This window comes from Mytilus galloprovincialis, chromosome 10 (genome assembly GCF_965363235.1).
Source record: "Mytilus galloprovincialis chromosome 10, xbMytGall1.hap1.1, whole genome shotgun sequence".
Classification (NCBI taxonomy): domain Eukaryota; kingdom Metazoa; phylum Mollusca; class Bivalvia; order Mytilida; family Mytilidae; genus Mytilus; species Mytilus galloprovincialis.
Window position 1 is genome coordinate 81,669,567 of NC_134847.1, and position 23,136 is coordinate 81,692,702.

At 32.3% G+C, this 23,136-nt stretch overlaps 1 protein-coding gene and 2 long non-coding RNA genes across 4 annotated transcripts; 2 read left to right on the forward strand and 1 right to left on the reverse strand.

The window, feature by feature from the left end:
• Nucleotides 1–1,189: 1,189 nt before the first annotated feature.
• LOC143048566 (pyridoxal kinase-like) lies at nucleotides 1,190–23,066 on the reverse strand. Of its 2 annotated transcripts, none has more exons than XM_076222308.1 (10): nucleotides 22,895–23,066; nucleotides 19,362–19,416; nucleotides 8,584–8,688; nucleotides 7,046–7,129; nucleotides 6,491–6,552; nucleotides 5,970–6,055; nucleotides 3,996–4,144; nucleotides 3,712–3,830; nucleotides 3,040–3,106; nucleotides 1,190–2,347 (listed from the first exon to the last, which is right to left on the reverse strand). In XM_076222308.1, the coding sequence occupies exons 1-10, from the start codon at nucleotides 22,982–22,984 to the stop codon at nucleotides 2,235–2,237; spliced, it is 930 nt and encodes a 309-aa protein (XP_076078423.1). In that variant the 5' UTR covers nucleotides 22,985–23,066; the 3' UTR covers nucleotides 1,190–2,234. The 2 variants fall into 2 exon arrangements, with proteins under 2 accessions (XP_076078423.1, XP_076078424.1); XM_076222309.1 differs by having other exon boundaries at nucleotides 6,518–6,552; nucleotides 22,895–23,065.
• LOC143048562 (uncharacterized) lies at nucleotides 9,058–9,825 on the forward strand. The gene is made up of 2 exons (XR_012969881.1): nucleotides 9,058–9,204; nucleotides 9,774–9,825. It is a non-coding gene; the product is annotated as an uncharacterized LOC143048562 (long non-coding RNA).
• On the forward strand, nucleotides 13,678–17,735 carry LOC143048563 (uncharacterized). The gene is made up of 2 exons (XR_012969882.1): nucleotides 13,678–17,114; nucleotides 17,684–17,735. It is a non-coding gene; the product is annotated as an uncharacterized LOC143048563 (long non-coding RNA).
• Nucleotides 23,067–23,136: the final 70 nt, after the last annotated feature.

Sequence of the window (23,136 nt, forward strand, 5' to 3'; positions counted from 1 at the left end):
ATCGAAAATAAACTGACAACGCCATGGCTAAAAATGACAAACAGACAAACAACAGTACCCATGACACAACATAGAAGACTATAGAATAAGCAACACGAACCCCACCAAAAACTATGGGTAATCTCAGGTGCTCCGGAAGGGTAAGCAGATGCTGCTCCACTTGTGGCACCCGTCGTGTTGCTCATGTTATAACACATCTGGTAAATAGTCTAATTCGGTAGATCACATTCATGAAAGGGAAGGGGATTGTAGTAACGACGAAGGAACATATCCGATATCATTTGTGAAACGGTTATTCCATAGCGGTCAACCAACTCGTGAGGGCGTCCGTAAAATTTACGAAAGAATGATTTCAACTTCACCATTTGGAACTCTTGGTTTAATAGCTTCCTTGTGATAAAGTGCCATTTTCCAATTGATCAAGGTCCATAACTCTTAAACAATACAATTAAAAATCGTCAGTACTAAACATATCGTCCATTTCGTCATCAAAAGTAGCATTTTATAATTTGAAAACAAAACGTAGAAGGGTTCAGTTATTGAATTGAAACTATTTAAAGTGTCAATATAGAACGGACTAAAACTCCAGAAAGTTAAAATTGGACACACACTTTAATCTGCAAAATGAAAATGGCAAAGGTTGTCCTGTTAAGGTCAATTGCTCATATATGGAGTCGACTGACAACTTCTATCATGATGACTAATTTGTAAAATTTATTGGTATGAACATTCATGCTATTAACTGTTTCTTTCTGTCTATTTGCTTTTATCATAGATATCAGGCAAGATTGAAAAATAAAGGTAAAATCGTCAAGCAATATACTCATATATACTAGTAGTCTGATAGTTTTGGTGTCGACAGACAGTATGAATTCATACTATACGGACAACAAGTGTAGGAGACTACAAATGTATTTTCAATCATTTGCATATTAAAGTTATGATTTCTGCTCACTCAACTGGAAGGCAACTAATTTTGTTTTTTGGTAACTTCCTATGAAAAGACTGCATAATTGAATATTTTTTTTATTTCCAGAGCCCTATTGAACCATTCATTGTTTTTCTTTTTTTCTGTTTTACCATTTATTCAAATGAATAATATCCTTATTCTTTGCAGATTGCAATATTGTTTTTAAATAAAATACAGGTCAATTGATAGTCAGAAGATTAAATGGAAAAACACAAAACATTTTGAATTCAATTATTATTTATTCATATAAAAATATATCAACAGCATCTTTTTGTTCCGCTAACACAAAATGTCACAAATATTCAATAAATCATAAATTGTAAAGTAAATAATAGTAAGAGAGTAAATTCTGTAAAATAAAACCCTAATAATTAGAATTGTACTTCAATAACAATATCATTTGAGTTTACTAATTTGAATCTGTCCAGTAAAACCAGACTGGTTTTGTTTTCATGAAATGTAATTTTGGTTTATTGTAATAAATTAAAAAGTATAGTACCCAGCTTATCATTGTAATAATCGGGCTTGTAATCTGTGTCCTGCATAACTTTATTTCCTATTTTCACATGTCATGCTTACAAAAAAAGTCCAATTTTGGATCAGACTTACACCCCAATGTGGCCCACAAATAAGCCTACTATACAACAAATCAGTTGGGTCTGTACTAAAAGTACCATCTTCTTATTGTTCAGTTTGACAGAAACGCAGCAAGGTAAAACATAACAGCTTAAATAATGTATGATAGAAAATAAAAATACCTTTTAATTCATTGTTGATTTAGTTTTAACATTACACCAATCTTGTACATTTTATAATATGAAAAGTGGAAGGCATATAATACATTTTTTTGTTAGAAATTAGTGCCTCTCTTAAAAACAACAACATTATATTTACAATGGTTAAATGACACTCTAACCCTGACAATGTTATATGGGAGGAAATGAATAGAGATCTGCAACTAAACTTATAGCATATATGACATTAAAATTTCTATTTATTTTTCTTCATTTCAATTAAGACAGTGCTAGAGAATAAAATCAGCATCATCAGAAATCTAAATGCATATGATTTTGTAAATAAAGGGTGTTTTGATCATATTTGCTCACTACTATTGCATAACTGACTTTTAAAAAGATTCTTTTCTATGGAATAATGAGGTTTTATGTCAATAATCCTTGGAAGCTATGAACATGTATTTGTGTTATGATGATGGAATGGAATCACTAGTTTTAACAATAAATAAATATCTAACAATAGCCCTTCATCAAAGTGGGACAGCTTTATAGATAATGTTAGGGCTCTCAATGTCTTTTTTACTGTGTACTAGTCTTAGTTCCATCTGTGCTGAGTTTGGTGTGTTACCAGGTCCTGCTTGTTCTGTAACAGATAAATATTATATGATTAATGTTATAATATGAAAGCCTATTTAAGTCAAATGTTTCATTACAAAAGGGAATCATTGAACTAATATTTTGGTAAAATATGACCATATGGGTGAAGGCATATCTTAAAACTAAAAGTTTGCCAAGTTACAATATACCAATAACTGCTGTGACCTTGATATTCAAGATGTTGACCCTTTTACATCCCATGAAGAATTATCATGTAAAGATACTCTTAATTTATATTAAAATTTATCTAGAAAACAATACTTTTGACAGAGAAGTCAACCTGTTTCTAGTTTATATCATCTATGGCAAGTTTTACTTTGTTAACATTTCAGATAGAAATGCCTTTAAAAGCCTGAAAAATCGATAATTATAATTTCATTATTTTATCTTAATTTTAATCTAAGGGAGGTTATCTTAAAGTAAAAAAAACAACAAATGTCATCCAGAACTAAAATGTAATCAGTTACTCACATTACAATACAACATATAGAGTATATATGTCAATAAGGCAAAAACCTGATGATACACACAGAAACACATTGATATGGTTCAATGTGCTGTCCTTAATTTAGGGTAATTAATGTTTCCTTTTAATGATTGTTACATAAATAAATATCCAATATGTTTGTTAAAAACTGATTAATGACTATTCTATCTGACATCTTTAAAACTAATTACCTTGAGCATATGTTAGTGTTCTTTTAATCACAGCTTGTAAGGTAGATAAAGTTTTCTCTAAAGCTACCTGAAAAATAAAATATAAAGCATGTACAGGATAGAAATTTTCCAATAAAACAATATTTCTTTCTACAGTAGCAACTTGATAAACTGATTTAATATTGATATGCAAATCCGTACTATTCCACTCTTAACATTACCAATTTGAAGAAGGCATACGAAAACCTCTATTAAATAATTAGTAGTTCCATTTACAATTTATAAAAGAGGGGCGTAAAAGGGGGTATCTGCAAGGAAGAACGCAAAATCACATTGCCATTTCACGATGAAAGAACAACCAAAAATGTCTTGCACATTGATCATTTTTTAACTGATTTCATGAAACAAGGAGAATAGCGAACATTTTTCACTGCTGCACAAGAAATAAAAATGGCAAAACACATTGCACCAATACCCTTTACCACCCTCATAAAATAGATATGGATGTCTTCTATGACATTTCATTTCAGTTATATAGTTAATTTGAAAATATCTTACTGACCCTAAAGCTCCTGACTTTAAATACCGCTGGTTTTAAAAATAGAATTTTTTTTCTACCTGGACAGTAAACTCTTATTTCATGGTTGTACTAGAGTAGGACTAAAAAAAATTAATCTATTTGTTTATGATTACCTGTAACTTTTTATCTGTCTGCATCCAGGCCATTAAGCATGCTGCAAATAAATCACCGGTTCCTACAAATATGGCTGGTAGGAGTTTAAACTCTATCTTGAATTTTTCTTTACAACCATCTGAAAAAAGAAAATTGTCAATTTGAGCTCAGTCAACAATTTACAGCAAAAGGTAAAAAGCTGCATGTAACAACTATAAGTGCCATGTTTAAAAGTATACAAATATTGAGTATAAATGAAACTCATTTATTCTTTAAAATAGCTTGGACTGCTACCAGAACTTACTTTTAACTGTGCTAGCTAAGCTCATTATGGTACCATTACTACCAAGGTTACTACTACTTATAACAACAGTCTGTGGACCCATGTTGTGGAGATCGTCCATTGCCAGCAGGGCCTCTTCTTCACTGTTTATAGATCTCCCTGTCAACAATCTGTAAATAGAAGGTTTCACAGCTGAAACAAACATTTACTTGACACATCTTATATATGAAATAGTCGATACTTCTTATCTTTAAACCAGCAAAACAGTAATTACATTCTAATATTATCAAAATTTACTCAAGGGGAATTAACTGGAGATGAGTTAAAGGGAGACAACCCAAATTTGCACAAATTTAATCAGTATAATTCATACCCTGTAGATCTGACAATTAGTTTTGTTATGTTTTTCAATGTATTTCAATTACTTTTTACTTGTTGTTGTTGTTGTTTGTGTCTGTTAACTGATAAACTAGAATGTTATATAAAGCATTCACAACTTGTTTCAATTTTATCAGTCCTTTGAACTGAAAGTACAATGAAACAGGATTTGTTTGAACACTCAATGCTCTGTTACCTTTCATCACGTCTCATGGCATGAAAATAAGATCTAGAACAATCAGTTTGATTTTAATAATCTAATTCTTTTAAATTGACCAGCTTAAATAAATGTTAAACATGTCTAGCTTTTTAATAAGGCGTAATGCAAACACAGTTATTGCATACATGGTTAAGATTTAGGTGTATTATTAATAAGTGTGTTGAGGACATAGAAGCAGGTCGTCATATTTGTATGTGACAAAAATCAAATAATAAACAAAATATATATTTTGTATACTCATGATACTACTTTTGGACTGCAGATTGAATGGGACAATTTTTTTCAAAACACTATCCATTGCTTACATACACTATATAATCATGATTATGTCTCAGTTGTTTAGCTGGTCTCATCAGCAATCTTACATACACTATATAATCATGATTATGTCTCAGTTGTTTAGCTGGTCTCATTAGCAATCTTACATACACTATATAATCATGATTATGTCTCAGTTGTTTAGCTGGTCTCATCAGCAATCTTACATACACTATATAATTATGATTATGTCTCAGTTGTTTAGCTGGTCTCATTAGCAATCTTACATACACTATATAATCATGATTATGTCTCAGTTGTTTAGCTGGTCTCATTAGCAATCTTACATACACTATATAATCATGATTATGTCTCAGTTGTTTAGCTGGTCTCATTAGCAATCTTACATACACTATATTATCATGATTATGTCTCAGTTGTTTAGCTGGTCTCATTAGCAATCTTACATACACTTTATAATCATGATTATGTCTCTGTTGTTTAGCTGGTCTCATTAGCAATCATACATACACTATATAAACATGATTATGTCTCTGTTGTTTAGCTGGTCTCATCAGCAATCATACAGCATATCCTTACATATTTAATATGTATATCAACATTTTTATGAAGTTAAATGTTGAGGTGGGGCGTTATACAAATATACTAAGAGAAAACAGATTATGTACTTGCTGTAATATGAAAAGTGTTGAAGATGAGTACCATTTTACGTTAGTGTGTCCTGTGTATAGACATGTACGGCTGCAGTTTTTACCAAATTATTACTGTTCGTGGCCAAATGTGACAAAACTTATGTATCTGTATCAAACAAAATCTAGATCTTTAGTTGGAAAATTATGTAATTATTTGAAATCTGCCTGGCAGATTAGATCACATCTAATAAGTTGATAATTTTTCTATTGTAATATCTTATTATATTGTTCTCTGTTGTTAATTGTGTGTCACAATGTAAATATATTTGTGTTGCTATAGCATGTAACTACTGCTTTGCAAATAAAGAATTCATTCATTCATTCATTCAACATTTTTTAATTCATTGCTTCAATCTTACAAAATACTTTTAGGTTCCATCTTCAATAAAGGAACCCTAACAAACAATGACAACTGAAATGACTTACTCAGCTTCGTACTGGTTTGGTGTAATAATATCAGCTAGAGGTAAAATTGTCTCTTTATATACAGGTAACAACTCTTCTGGAACATACTATAAGGTAATACATTAGTCTATGAAAATATAAGCATGTTTTTTTTCTCTTAAAATAAGGCAACATGCATGCAACTTTATACATCTGGTTCTTTATACCCATCATGTTGAAAGCAATCATCACCATGAATTGTCTACAGTTCATTAATTTCAGCATAAAGATAAAAAAAAAAGTTCTGTGGTTCTATATTTCCATTTTGAATAAGCGAATATGAAATTGTTGATTTACAAAAACTTACTTTTGTTACATCATTTTCATAAAAAGACTCATACAACCATTTTTTGCAAATAACACATACTTGTCGTATGCAAAGCACTAAAACTGTTTTCAAACTTAAACACCATCTCACGATGTCCTTCTGTGGAAGTGTCTCAGATGTTCTTCTCTGATTATATTCACATCTGTTTATATATAGTAAAACTTAATAACATTACCATAATGTGGTTACCATGACAACCTACCATTTTACCATGGTCTCCCATTACTGGATCACACACTGAAAACAAAAACTGTATGAATGAACACTGGTGTTTTTAAAGAATGCCAGTTATTTTTAATAAATATTTTAAAAGTACACATGTACATTTAATACTTGTTTTATTCAGATGTTTTTAATTGTAGCATGCAACACACACAGTTATATCATTTCAGACCCAAAGCTTTCTTCAATTACAACAGAAATGCAAGTTTCATCATTTATTAATCGTAACCTCACACACATGATTTTATAAACATGATAAATATGAAAACTATTTCCTCTACCAAGATTTCTTTATTATAAGAATATGTTTTTAATTACAGGCCAATGATACTATTATCAATTATTTGGTGAGGTCTATGAATTAATGAGGATATATGAGCTGCATAAAGATAGATATGATAAACAAAGAACATTTCTCTAAAGATCTATCCTCCACCATCGATTTAAAAATAAAGAGATGTGGTATTATTGGACTACAGAATAGAATATTATAAATATTATTACTTGCCATATGTGAGTGTAGGATTAGTTTTCTTCATATCTTTTATAATATCTCCTACCTTCTGTAAGAATGATTTGGATCCGATATACCCTAAAAATAAATAAATAGATTCTTAGTTTCATAATTCTAATGTGTTCTAATTTGTTGTTATCCATTCTTTTGATGTGTTTGGGCTTTTGATTTTGCCATTTGATTAGAGACTTTATTTTTTAACTTTCCCCAAAGTTCAGTACTTTTGTTATTTTACTTTTTGCTTTACCCTGTCAAGTCTGGTTTTGTTCAGCTAAAAAGGCAAATTTACTTTTAAAGGAACAGAATTATACAAGATGAACTAAAGACTAGAATAATAATGCATCAATGTTTATTGTTTATCTAAAGCCAAATAAAAATATATGTGTGGTTCTAGTTACATACTTTTAAAAAAAAGGGTCGGTAGGTCAGCAAATTTTTAATTTTTTTTTCTAAATTTGTTATTTTGGATCGTCAAAATCCAGAATAAATTCTGTGTTTACCTAAAAAGACCACTTTCGAGTTCATCCTTCACAAGAAAAGACTCGTCAATTATGCGTGTCTTTATGACATCATTTAAATTTACCATATAGAGGGTATTGCCTGTATCACTGCACTATCAACATTCATCAAGCGTCTTAGTGATCGTCAATATGCAGGATAAACTAGAAATAATGTTTGTTTTGTAAGTACTTAATCACAATTCCCTAATGACAGCAGTATTGATTGTCAATTATGAGAATTTAATTTGCCGAAAAATTATTGCAATATAGTATTATTGTTTTCCAACCATTCTCTCAATATTGGAACAGAAGTGACGAGGCCCTTAAACGCACGAATGATGTTCACTAAAACCAGAGTTTTGTCGGAAATGCATGGAACTCGCAAGTTGTTTATTGTTTCTGGTATTATACACACCCCTAACCGGAAGTCGGTCATTTCTAAAGTGTTTGGTTGCAAAATAAAGACAGTCATTTACGTTTCTAGTTGATTTTGTTGCATTTTGTTATGAATTCTTGCATTTTAGCCATAACACATACTTCTGATGGAAATTAAGATGACAGAAATCTATGAATTTAATTATTTTAATTCACAATCCTCAAAATTTGATCGTTTGAAAATCTATTATTCAGAAATGAAAAAAAAAGTTCTAGAGTAGGCCTGGGTTTTAAACTACGCTCTGACAGGTAACTGGAACCACACATATATTTTTATTTGGCCTTATCTCTACACACTACGAATATGATATTTCTTTGATTGTAATAGCAATTCTGTGTCTTTGCCTTAACTTACAGATACCTGACAATACTCCATTTTACTTTTTGGTTTGAAGATCCTTCTGGATTCTCATGTTCTGACGTAATGTTTATCAAAAGCTTATTAAACCATTATAAGACTTAAACGTCTCTGTAAAATTTGAGGATAATAACACATTACAAACAAAGGCTTTCTCATGCTCAATTCTGTGTGTCAATCACATTTTCATAGAATCAGATTACATTTGCAGCCTTCCCCAAATGTTAAGAAGACTTTACCTGTCAGTAAATGAGTAAAGTTATGTATATTGTTTTCTTTGAGGCCTTCATATAAACATTCAACATCATCATCATTCAAAACTTGTCCTTTGAATTTTCCATAACCTGAAAAAATAAAGATTGATTTAGAGTCAACAGTTGTCTGTGCTGTTTCAATAGACCACTACAAGCACTAGTAGTTTTTGTACACCTTTAACATGTTTAATACAAAATATGGATAAAAAATGGTTATGATATATATTTCATTATTAACAATGATTAAATCAATGATCATTACAGGAAGGATTGCATGTTCTGAGTACAGCATGATATTGATACTTGAGAAATATAGATTCTAACATTTGTACCAGATGGTTATTTGATTTATCCAATAGAAAAAGAAAATTATTTAATTTTAAAGTCTGAGGCTTCTTTACATAAATCCAATAATCTGTGTAAATGATTTTCAATGATTTAAGAATTACAATTGTCGTGTTTCCGGAAATGTAACGGAGTTCACGTCTTTGTTTTTTATCTTCTTGATTTATACACTTATTTTTATATCCGGCACGTTTGGAAAATTTGTTCAAGCAAAATTTTGTACAATTTCTCATGAAATTTGTAACTTCACGACACCAAAGCGTAAGTTAATATGTAGCATATTTTTCTTTATATATGTATAAACCTTTTCTGACAAGTGTACTATTTTTAAGTCGTCCTAAACAGTTGACAAACATTCTTTTTGGTCATTTTACATGAACTGTTTATCATACCTTTTTTTTACATTAATTCTTAAATCCAGTGTGCTGATTTGTATTTCATTTGCTTTGATTAAGATGTTTTCTCTTGAAAAGTATTTAATTTGCGGTTTTTGTTATCGTTAACTGCTCACTTCGATTCATGAAAAAAGGCGACTATTTTCTACTGTAACCACAAGCACGTGTGCTACTGTTTTTTGATGTAACTGAATTATTTTATTACATCTATTATGAACTTTGAATTTGCTTAGACTATTATGACAGTCATTGTATATCACAAGTTGAATATTGAACATTGCATTTGACAAAGAAAAAAAAAAAAAAAAAAAGATTATTTAAACATTGTTAAAACCAAATATTGTGTTTTTAGTATTGATACTTTATTGTGTACTGTTATGCTAAATTTTTGTAGTGCTAATTGTTAGTAAGAATTGCTTATTTTGTATTTTTCAGTTTTTCACCCTCTCCGGAGGTTTGTTTATCAAGTAAAGAATTTGAAGTCTTATTAGTCTTTCTTGTGAGCCATAACAGTGAAAAAGCTTCGACCAGTTGTGACAATGGCAACCTATCGAGAACTAAAGCAGCATGAACAGATAGACATTACTCAGATAAAACCGAGTCGTTCAGTTTCAAATCACAGTCACTCATCGAGTAAATCTGATATATTAAGGAAAAAAGCACAATTAGAGACGAAGGTTAAATACAGTGCAAAACAGGCTAGTCTTATAAGACAAAAGGCAGCCCTAGAGGCAGAATTAAGTATCCTTCAGATTAAAGAAGAGACTGAGGTGTTGGAGTCAGAGATCAGAATATTGGAAAATGAGTCCATGGTAGGAGAGGATGATGATCTAGACTCTGTATCTGAATTTCAAAAAGAAAGAACAAAAGAATATGTTCAAAATCTACATATACCAGATACAAAACCAATTGCGATAGTGAATACACCAGAAAAGCAATCTCCACAACTTAGCACATATGCAAACACATCTACACCATATGTGCCTCCTAATGTTAACAACAATAATTCACAAATTGAACTGTGTAATTTGATCACAAAGATGATGGCTCGGAAGGATATTGTTTTATCACGACTTATCAAATACAATGATAGCCCATTTCAGTTCCTATCTTGGAAAGAGACATTTAAAGATGTTATGAAAGAACTTAGTGTAAAATTGAGAAAGGAAATGATGAATATGTCAAAGCGACAACCACCCGACCATAGAGCAAACAACAGCCGAAGGCAACCAATGGGTCTTCAATGTAGCGAGAATTCCCGCACCCGTAGGTGTCCTTCAGCTGGCCCCTAAAATATGCATAATAGTACAGTGATAATGGACGTCATACTAAACTCCGAATTATACACAAGAAACTAAAATTTAAAATCATACAAGACTAACAAAGGCCAGAGGCTCCTGACTTGGGACAGGCGCAAAATTGCGGCGGGGTTAAACATGTTTATGAGATCTCAACCCTCCCCCTATACCTCTAGCCAATGTAGAAAAGTAAAAGAATAACAATACGCACATTAAAATTCAGTTCAAGAGAAGTCCGAGTCTGATGTCAAAAGATGTAACAAAAGAAAATAAATAAAATGACAATAATACATAAATAACAACAGACTACTAGCAGTTAACTGACATGCCAGCTCCAGACCTCAATTAAACTGATTGAAAGATTATGTCTTCATCATATGAATATCAGGTACAATCCCTCCCGTTAGGGGTTTAGTATCATACTATCATAAAATATATGAGAAGAACATAACCCGTGTCATGCCAACAACTGTTTTTTTTTAGAAATAAATGTGTTTAGTTCCGATGCAAAGACCCTATCAGTGAATCAATGTTAAAGCCAAAATATGCAATCTTTAATGACCTGACAACAGTATCGTAACTATATCCCTTTTAATAAGTCTATTTAAAGGTTTTGTTAGTTTCTGAGGAGAATACTGACATTTTTGTGCTTTATAAAGAATATTTCCATAAAATTTTGGATGTGAAATACCTGAACGTATAAGATGTCTGCATGTTGAGTTATATTTACGAATTATTTCCTTATACCGGTGATAAAATTTAGTAAATGTTTTGACCAGTTTGTGATATCGAAAACCCTGGTGTAATAATTTTTCAGTAATACATAAATTTCTCTCGCTAAAATCTAATACATTGTTACATACACGAGTGAATCGTACAAGTTGAGATATATAAACACCATAAGATGGTGACAAGGGAACGTCACCATCTAAAAATGGATAATTAACAATAGGAAATGAAAAATCATCTCTTTTATCATAAATTTTTGTATTAAGCTTCCCGTTTATGATATAGATATCAAGATCGAGGAAAGGGCAGTGGTCATTGTTATCATTAGCTTTATTTAAAGTAAGTTCTACAGGATAAATTTCTTTAGTATACATACTGAAGTCGTCATTATTTAGAGCCAATATATCATCCAAATATCTAAAAGTATTGTTAAATTTTTGTATCAAATGTTGTTTTGATGGGTCTTTGCTAATTTTAGTCATAAATTGTAACTCATAACAATACAAAAACAGGTCCGCAATAAGTGGTGCACAGTTAGTCCCCATTGGAATTCCAATAACTTGACGATATACGGAATCTCCAAAGCGAACAAAAATGTTATCAAGTGTGACTCCTTCAGAAGAGTTGGATCTTCTCATAAAATGGCTTGGTCCAGATTCAGCAAGACAAGCAGAAAGTATCAAAGCTGCCAGTGCTAGTGATCATGTTGGTGGCTTACACAAAATTTGGGACCGATTGGATGTTCGATATGGAAGTCCAGAATTGATTGAGCAATGCTTAAAAACCAAACTCGCTAACTTTCCAAAGTTAACAAATACTGCCAAAGATTATGAACGCCTGTATGAACTATATGACATTTTATGTGAAATCCAATTTGTTAAAAACAATCCACAATATTCACAAGTTCTCGCTTATTATGACTCCTCAACTGGCGTTAATCAGATCGTAAGTTGTCTTCCTCATAACTTACAGGAAAAATGGTCAACAGAAGCTATTAAATACAAGAAAAGACACAACATGTTGTACCCGCCATTCTCATTCTTTGTTGACTTTACTTACGACATGGCAAAATGGCGTACAGATCCCAGTTTTCAGTTTGCTCCTCAGACAAATAAAACTTCTAATCCTGCTAGTATGCAATCTAATTTGCGTGTATCTACTAGAAAAACTGATGTATACACAATAGATGAAAAGCAAGTTTGTCCTATTCATGGCACAAATCATGATCTTAATGAATGTAGAGCTTTCCGTCAAAAGCCAATGACTGAACGTATGGACTTGTTAAAGAAAAACAGGCTTTGCTTTCGTTGCTGCAGTCTTCAGAAACATTTGCAAAGAAACTGTAGAGAAAATATACATTGTAATATTTGTAAAAGTTCAAATCACCCAACAGCTTTGCACATTTACCAACAAGACCAAAACATAGATCCATATAATGGCTCTCAATCTATAAATGACTGTGAAAGTGAGAAGATTCACGAAGGGGAGCTTGATAACTTATCACATGTATCAGCTATTTGTACAAAGATTTGTGGAAATCCGTTGAGTAGTAACAAGTCTTGCGCTAAGATTTTGCCAATTTATGTTTATCCAAAAAATAAAACACACATGGCTCAAAAGGTATATGCAATCATAGATGATCAAAGTACTCATTCATTAGGTACATCAAAGTTTTTCGATATATTTAATGAGAATGCTGAACATATAAATTTTACATTATCATCATGCTCAGGCAAAGTATCTACAATGGGTAGAGTAGCAAGACATTATACAATTGAAGCTTTAGATCATAGTACTTCTATAAACATTCCATCACTTATTGAATGCAACGACATACCAAACAACCGTGATGAGATACCATCACCAGAAGTTGCAGCTAGTCATGAACATCTTAACAACATAGCGTCGCACATACCACCCATTGACCAGAATATCAAAATTGAATTACTTATTGGTAGAGATGTGATTCAAGCCCATCACATTCTTGATCAACGCTTGGGAGGTGACAACTTACCCTATGCTCAAAAGTTGCCATTAGGGTGGGTGATCGTAGGAGAATCTTGTCTCGGTCAGATTCACCGAACAGACACTGTAACTGTAAACAAAACTTTTATTTTGCCAGATGGACGCACCTCTCATCTTCAACCTTGTGCAAATGCTTTTACTGTAAAACCTGAATCTATCTTTGAGAGAACACCTTACGATGAAACTATTGGACCTTCAATCGAGGATAAACTATTTATAGAATTGATGGATTCTCAAGTGAAACAAGGATCAGATAATCGGTGGACTGCACCTCTTCCGTTTCGCAAAGACAGACCTGTGTTGCCTAATAATAGAGTACAAGCAGTGCAGAGAGTTAACTCGTTGGAACGTAGTCTTCGCATGAACCCTAACAAAAAAGAGCATATACTTGAATTCATGAATAAGATGTTTGTGAACAAACATGCTGAGAAGGCACCAAATCTACCCATAGGAAATGAATGTTGGTATCTTCCCTTTTTTGGGGTATATCATCCCAAAAAACCTGGAAAAGTGAGAATTGTTTTTGATTCGTCGGCTAAGTTTAGCGGAACTTCATTGAATGATGTCTTAATAAAAGGACCAGATCTAACAAACAATTTATTAGGTGTTTTACTTAGATTCCGTAAAGAGGCTGTAGCAGTGACAGCAGACGTAGAACAAATGTTTTACAACTTTAAGGTAACAGATTCACATAGAGACTATTTGCGTTTTGTATGGCATGAAAACAATGAAGTTCATCGCCCTCTTATTGATTACAGAATGACTGTACATGTTTTTGGGAATAGCCCTTCTCCCTCTGTTGCCACATATTGTTTAAGGAGAGCAGTGAAAAATGCAGATAATGACATTCAGGACTTTGTTTATAACAACTTTTATGTTGATGATGGGTTGATGTCATGCCCAGATGTCGAGTCCGCAGTTGATCTTATGAAGCGATCTCAAAAGGCTCTTGTAGATGGTGGTGGATTACGACTCCATAAAATAGTGTCAAATAGTAAAGATGTTCTTCAAAGCTTCCCATCGGAAGACTTATCTTCGGACCTCAAAAACCTGGACCTTGGATCTGAAACTCCTCCTGTACAACGTAGCCTAGGACTTTCATGGGACATTTCTGTCGATCAATTTACATTCAAAGTGTCTTCAGAGAAAAAGCCGTACACTCGCAGAGGTGCCTTGTCGGTCATTAATAGCATATTTGACCATATTGGGTTTGCGTCTCCAATTACAATGAATGGAAAACTAATTCTCCGAGAGATGATGTCAGAATCTGGACCTACAAATTGGGATGAAGATCTCCCTGATCATTTGAAATTAAGATGGGAAAATTGGGTATCCTCATTGGTTCATCTTCAAAACTTACAAATACCACGAAGATATTCAGACATATCATTTTTAAACTCTACTCATTTGGAGGTTCATGTATTCAGTGATGCGTCAAAGGACGCGATAGCATCTGTTGCTTATTTGAAATTGTTTGGTGAAAATGAAAGTGAAGTCTCCTTTCTGATGGGCAAAGCTAAAGTGTCGCCAGTACACGGCCACACAATACCGCGCTTAGAGTTATGTGCAGCTGTCCTTTCAGTCGAGATTGCAGATACTTTGAAAGAACAACTCAAATTAGACTCAACTTATTTTCATTTTTATACTGACAGTAAGGTTGTTTTAGGTTACCTAACTAATGAAACACGTAGATTTTATGTTTATGTGAGCAACCGAGTAAACCGAATAAGAACATCAAGTTCTCCCAGCCAATGGAGCTACATTTCAACTGATCTGAACCCAGCAGATGTAGCAACAAGAAGTCTTAATACTTTAGATTTACCCAGTTCAGTCTATCTACAGGGACCAACATTCTTGAGTCAAGATTCAGATATTGGAAAACAAATGTATCCACTTGTCGACCCAAATGATGATAAAGAAGTCCGTCCGTCTGTAGTTACTAATAAAACTGACATTAATGAGGAAGTAGGATTGTCAAGCAGGTTTTCTCGGCTTGCATCTTGGAAAAGTCTAGTGAGAGCTATTCAGTTTCTTAAAGCCTTTATTAGAAAGTTGCATCAAGAGAGTCCACCTTCTCGACAAGAAGTGGAACAATTTATCATCAAAACAGTGCAAGCAGAGGCATTTTCAAATGATATCAATGCAATTAGTTCTGTTGGTCAGTTACTTCCTACATCAAATTTATTGTCGCTTTCACCTGTGTTAGACAAACATAATATTCTTAGAGTTGGTGGACGGATACGACAAGCAAAAAATGTTGAGCTACATCTTCAGCCAATAATTATTCCAAAGAAACATCATTTAGCTGTGTTACTGACGCGTCACTATCATGAATTGACATGTCATCAAGGAAGACACATGACTGAAGGAGCCTTGCGTTCAGGAGGCTTTTGGGTTATAGGCAGTAAAAGGTTAGTTTCTACAATCATCAGACAATGTGTCACATGTAAGAAATTGCGAGGTCAGTTTAAAGTACAAAAGATGTCTGACCTTCCGGAAGATAGACTCACTCCAGGACCTCCTTTTACCTTTGTGGGAATTGATACATTTGGACCATACCAAATCATCCATAGAAAAACTAGAGGCTCATCAATCAATCAGAAAAGATGAGCAATATTATTCACATGTTTGGTTTCAAGGGCGATACATATTGAAGTCATAGAAGAAATGAGTAGCGCCAGTTTTATCAATGCATATCGTCGTTTCATTGCTATCAGAGGATCTGTTAAAATTCTTCGATCAGACAGAGGAACAAATTTTGTTGGTGCAATACAAGATTTAGGAATCACAGCCGAATTCATTGAAAAAGGCACTGTTGATACAATGCTATCACAATACGGAACTATATGGAAATTCAACCCTCCGCATGCTTCACATTTTGGTGGATCATGGGAAAGGATGATAGGCTTGAGCAGAAGGATTTTAGATTGCATGCTCATTCGTGAGAAAAATAGACTCACACATGAAATTTTAGTTACTCTAATGGCAGAGGTCAGTGCTATTGTGAATTCAAGGCCGTTAGTATCTGTCTCTACTGACCCGGATAACCCGGAAGTATTATCTCCGTCTATGCTCTTAACACACAAGAAAGGACAGGATGAACAATCTATGCTACAATTTGGAACTAAGGACATGCTACGTAGTCAGTGGAAGATGGTTCAAGGACTGGCAGATGAATTCTGGTCAAAATGGAATAAAGAATATTTACATACACTACAAGTAAGGAAAAAGTGGGAATTGCCGATAAAGGACTTAAATATAGGAGACATAGTTCTCATGAGGGACCGAGAGTTACCAAGACCACAGTGGCCGATGGCAATAGTAACAAAAGTTTTCCCCAGTGCCGACATGAAAATCCGAAAAGTGGAAATTCGAACTATTAGAGACAACAAACCCAGATCATTCATAAGACCAATTGTTGAACTCATTCCTCTCGTTCTTACTGATTCAAAATGACAGTCAGTTATTTTTGCAACTTTATACCATCTTCTTGTTCAGTACATGTATATTGCTAGATAAGCATAAATTTTGTATTTTTTGTGGTGATTTTTAAAAAAATCAGAAGGGGAGTGTCGTGTTTCCGGAAATGTAACGGAGTTCACGTCTTTGTTTTTTATCTTCTTGATTTATACACTTATTTTTATATCTTGCACGTTTGGAAAATTTGTTCAAGCAAAATTTTGTACAATTTCTCATGAAATTTGTAACTTCACGACACCAAAGCGTAAGTTAATATGTAGCATATTTTTCTTTATATATGTATAAACCTTTTCTGACAAGTGTACTATTTTTAAGTCGTCCTAAACAGTTGACAAACATTCTTTTTGGTCATTTTACATGAACTGTTTATCATACCTTTTTTTTACATTAATTCTTAAATCCAGTGTGCTGATTTGTATTTCATTTGCTTTGATTAAGATGTTTTCTCTTGAAAAGTATTTAATTTGCGGTTTTTGTTATCGTTAACTGCTCACTTCGATTCATGAAAAAAGGCGACTATTTTCTACTGTAACCACAAGCACGTGTGCTACTGTTTTTTGATGTAACTGAATTATTTTATTACATCTATTATGAACTTTGAATTTGCTTAGACTATTATGACAGTCATTGTATATCACAAGTTGAATATTGAACATTGCATTTGACAAAGAAAAAAAAAAAAAAAAAAAGATTATTTAAACATTGTTAAAACAAAATATTGTGTTTTTAGTATTGATACTTTATTGTGTACTGTTATGCTAAATTTTTGTAGTGCTAATTGTTAGTAAGAATTGCTTATTTTGTATTTTTCAGTTTTTCACCCTCTCCGGAGGTTTGTTTATCAAGTAAAGAATTTGAAGTCTTATTAGTCTTTCTTGTGAGCCATAACAACAATTTTTCCGATCAAGGAAAGGTTTCTGATCCTCCATAGTTTAATTATTGATTCCATTTTTTCTATGCATGTATCTAAATTAGAACAAACAATTTCTTCACAAGCATTAAATTTTAAACCTAAAGTTTTAAAACCATCTGTCCATTTAATAGGAAGGAAACCTTCTTTGTTAAACTTATTTCTTCCAATCCATGTTGCTTCGGTTTTAGAAAAATTTACTTTTAATCCTGAACACTTCTCAAAATCGTTAAAAGAATCTAATAAAATTTGCGCGGAGAAAACATCTTTCAAAAATCAAGTGGTATCATCAGCCAACTGTGAAATTTTGATTTCAGTAGCCCCAATTTTTATACCAGATATCTGATTGTTCTTACGAATACTTATTGCCAGCAGTTCAACGGCCAAAATAAATAAAAAAGGAGATAAAGGACACCCTTGTCGAACACCTCTCTCAATTGTGAATGGTACTATCACCTCATGGTGTTGTTTTGAGAACAGACTTACTGTTTAAATTTTCTGTAATTTACTTCAGCACATGATTGTTTAGGTTGTAAATAAAAAAAAAAGCTGCTTCGCTGAGGGCAAATAGATACTGCCGCAGAGGTCCGACCCTGAACAGCTGGGACAAAACTGGAAACAATATTCAAGCTTGATAAAGGTCTGAATTTTGATTGAAATTAAAAATTTGACATATTATAGGTTTCTGATTAAATGTAGTCAAAGAACTTGAAATTGGTTATATGAATAATTAAAGATTTCTTGATGTGCAATACTGTGCTGTTGCACAATACTTAGTAAATCTGTTGTCCGACTATAAACAAATAAAATTCAATTTCTTCTCAATGTCATTTTTGAAATTTATTAAAGTCGATAGGGAAATTACATCAATAGCTACATGTATAAATAATTCACCAAAGTTTCATGAGAACTGCTGAAAGCACTCAGAAAAGTAAAATTTAAAATTTATAAATTCCTAAAGGGAGCTTACGTCAACTGATATAAACAATTCACCAAAGAGAAATGCTGAAAGCATTTTTTTGTAATTGTCTGGAAACTAGAAAATCCCCTTTTTTTTATGAATAATACCCTTTAACTTGGAAATATAAATTCAAAAATTTATAAAAATCATATAGGGGCTCATGTCAATAGATATAAACAATTCACCAAAATTTCTTGCAAGTTGGTGAAATCATTCTTGAGTTATTGACAGACAACTGGAAAATCACCCCTTTTTAAACATGTTTAAATGAATAAAACCCCAAAACTGGAAAACTTTTTGATAAATCTAAAATTCATAAAAAACAAAAGGGAGCTCACATCAATAGATATAAACAATTCACCAAAGTTTAATGCATATTGGTTAAAGCCTTTCTGAGTTAATGTCAAACATGTTGACGTGGGACTGACAGACAGACAGACGGTCAACAGTATACCATAAAACGTCCCGTAAATGGGCGTATAAAGTATGTATAGTTAACTTGTTTAATTTGTACATGTACTTATGTTTGGGCCAGACATGCCAGATAAGGGTCTTATTGCCTCTTGTATTTGTTAGATTTTCTCATAAAATAAAATTTTAATGAATTATTCATACTTTACCTGTGTGGTTAGAAAATTGTACTGAGTTTATTGTACTAACATCAAAACCAAGGAGCTGCAAGTAAAAACAAAAATGTCAGAAACTGCAATGTATGTCAAGCTTATTTTACAACAAAAACCAGAGAAGATAGTTATATACAATCATGACTATTTGGGCTTATCTGTTTGTTTTGGAAGATTGGTTTATTTAATTTCAGAGTAAAACATTAATATCTTGATATTGAAAATAGGTTGTTTTGAAAAATAATAATGTCTAATACTAATTCAACTTGGATAGCTAAGTTCTTAAATTAGAACTGTAAAAAGCTAAAATAGAAAAGTGGTTTAGTTCATTCTTTGAAGATTGTTTAACATGTTTAAGAAAAAAACTTCTCAAATTTTAACCTATCTATAATACAAGTTACCATTTCCTTTTTCAATTTTACCATGGTTACAGTGTATTTGTAAATCTCTAATTATACAAATGAACTTTACATTGGATGTTTTATATATAATGTTATTGTGGTGCTGTTTAATTATACTATTCATTTAAATGTTGCATGCCTTGTTTTATTTGTTATTGCATATGTTTTTATATTTGGTGAAAAGCTCATTAGTGCTTACAATACATTTGTTTGTCAATATGCCGAATCAAATTAAAGCTGTGACTGTCGTCTGTTACTTTTTAGGTGTATACTAGTCTGAATAATTATGACGTCTTAACGGGACTGGGTTATTGAATTTGTTGACATGATGCATTCTTACAACATATATACAAAGTCATACATTGTCACAGGCAGGTGTCACTGCAAAAAATAAACAAGAGTGCACATGCTAAAATGTCTCGCCTTCTTTACTAATCATTGATATTATGTTGATAGTTCTAAATATAAAGCTTTATAATGTCACATAAACTCAACATTAACCAAAAATACTTAAAACATTGATCAATGACCCATGAAAATGAGGTCAAGGTCAGATGAACCATGCCAGGCAGACGTGTACAGCTAATAATTCTTCCATACAACAAATATAGGTGACCTATTGCTTATAAATTAAGGAAAACAGACCAAAACACAAATACACTGTAGTACTCGAAAAATAGACCAAAACTCAAAAACTTAACTTTTGACCACTTAACCATGAAAATGAGGTCAAGGTCAAATGACACCTGTCAGCTAGACATGTACACCTTACAATCATTCCATACGCCAAATATAGTTGACCTATTGCATATACATTGTAGTATTAGAAAATATGACCAAAACACAAAAACTTAACTATAACCACTGAACCATGAAAATGAGGTCAAGGTCAGATGATATCTGCCAGTTGGACATGTACACCTTAAAGTCCTTCCATACACCGAATTTACTAGACCTATTGCTTATAGTATCTGAGATATGAACTTGACCACCAAAACTTAACCTTCTTCACTGATCCATGAAATGAAGTTGAGGTCAAGTGAAAACTGTCTAACAGGCATGAGGACCTTGCAAGGTATGGACATACCAAGTATAGTTTACCTACTACTTATACATGTTATAATAAGAGAGAATTTAACATTACCAAAAATCTTAACTTTATTTTCAAGCAGTCACTGAACCATGAAAATGAGGTCAAGGACTTTGGACAGGTGACTGACAGAAACTTCGTAACATGAGGCATCTATATGGACCATAATTTGGTATTCGGCCTTTGGTTTCTTTTTGTATCCTTTTTTATAAGTTCTAAAACTTTAACTTTTATTCTGTGGGTTGTGTTGGTGTTAGAATAGTATTAATGGAACAATTGAGTTTTTCAAGAAAAAAATAATACATTTTGATTCACCGTTTACGTGACAGGAAACCAAACAGGAAACCAATCTTTATTTTCTGTATTTTGCACAAAATATTTCAAAAGACATAAATGAACACCATTACTAGTGTTACTTGCTTCATGTTCGTATTTAAAATCTATTTTCAATGTCAAATTAAAGTTTTTTTTAAACGCGACAGGAAACCATAAGAAATCAAAAGCATCTTTTTAGTTTTATTTTATTGCAAAATCTGCTTAAGGTTTATGTACCCTTCTGTAGCCATTTTTGTACGAACTTTTCAAACTTCAATCGTATCAAAACTACAGATATAATGAATAATAGAGATAGGCCATTTTGTACATATTCCAAGGGGAAACTTGATGCAAAGCATTATTTTTTACTGTTCCATTGCATTTAATAGAAAAAGAGGACTTTGTGGCAAATAAATCAAGATTTTTATAGAAAATCCACAGCCTTTATCCTTGTACTCTCATATTTGGCAATTTAATGACTGATAGATATAGGATTATTGCATGCAGTGCTAGCATTGATTTCCTTAAAACAAGTTTATAAATGTAGTTATTGGTTAAGACAAGTATAAATATGGCCAAAATCAAGTACACCTTTTAGGGTGCGCTCGACTTTAGTGACTCAGCACGAGGTGTTTTGGAATTTACAGGTTACTTTGAACTTTTTGTAAAAAATAAACACTAGCACATCATAGAAAATCAAGTGAGTAATTTATGTTTCAAATTTTATAACAAAAATCTCTGTATTAAAAGCTGTGGATTTTCTATAAAAATCTTGATTTATTTGCCACAAAGTCCTCTTTTTCTATCAAATGCAATGAAACAGTAAAAAATAATGCTTTACATCAAGTTTCCCCTTGGAACATGAACTAAATGGCCTATATCTATTATTTATTATATCTTTAGTTTTGATACAATTGAGGTTTGAAAAATTCGTACAAAAATGGCTACAGAAGGGTACATAAACCTTAAAATAATCTGAACAGTATACTTTTTCTTAAAATCCATCTTAAATGTAACAGTATTATAAAACTCCTAAATATGTGCTTGTTTTGAAAACAATTAGTACAATTTATTCAGAAATTTCCATATTTTCTTCATTGATACAGGATATACCATAATCATTGTATCTTGATGTTTTAGCCAAAAAAATGTATTTATACTTGGTTTTGAAATTCCAGTTATATACAAGTAATTTTTATTTACTTGAGGAAGTAAAAATAAATATATACACATATTTATAAGTTAATTGGTACATGTTGTAGGATACTTGTATCATGTGTATAGGTCTGAACTACATGTAGTCCAAATAATTATGACGTCTGGCAAGGCTATTTTATTTTTTTCTGGGACGCTGCCGTAGGAACCCCCAAATAGATCTTCAAATAAACACATAATAAACTATGCTGGTCATTATCCCTTTGTGGTATAAAACAATATTCATGGATTTTATGTGAAAGAAGAAAACGTGACACCTAATTTCAACACTATTAATTTAGTAATATAGATTTAAAGTGCTGGTTGGTCAAAATGTAGGAAGCTGTAAAAGCTTTAAATATTTTTTTGAGATATATTGACAGCATAAAACTAAGTATCAGTTTTCAGCCAGAATCAAGTAAGCCGTTCAGACAGACTGTCCTAAGGGTAGACCGGGCAGCTGGTGACTATGTGCAATGACAAGCTGAAGCCGTGAAGGTTGACTTTGCATCATTCCAGATCTACCTCACCTGTAATGGGAATGAAGCACTCTTGTTTCCGACGTAACCAAACACGACAGTACTTTGTATCGACAATACACGACATTCTTCGTTCGCCATTGGTTTTCCTTGATGTATAAACAAAGTTGAAACGTTGTTCTGTCCTGACACTGACAATCACAATGACATGTGAGGCAAAGGTTAATTCAAATATTTCCGGGTTATTTGTAAAAATAGAATGAATACCGGAAAGATTCCGAATATAATTTTTA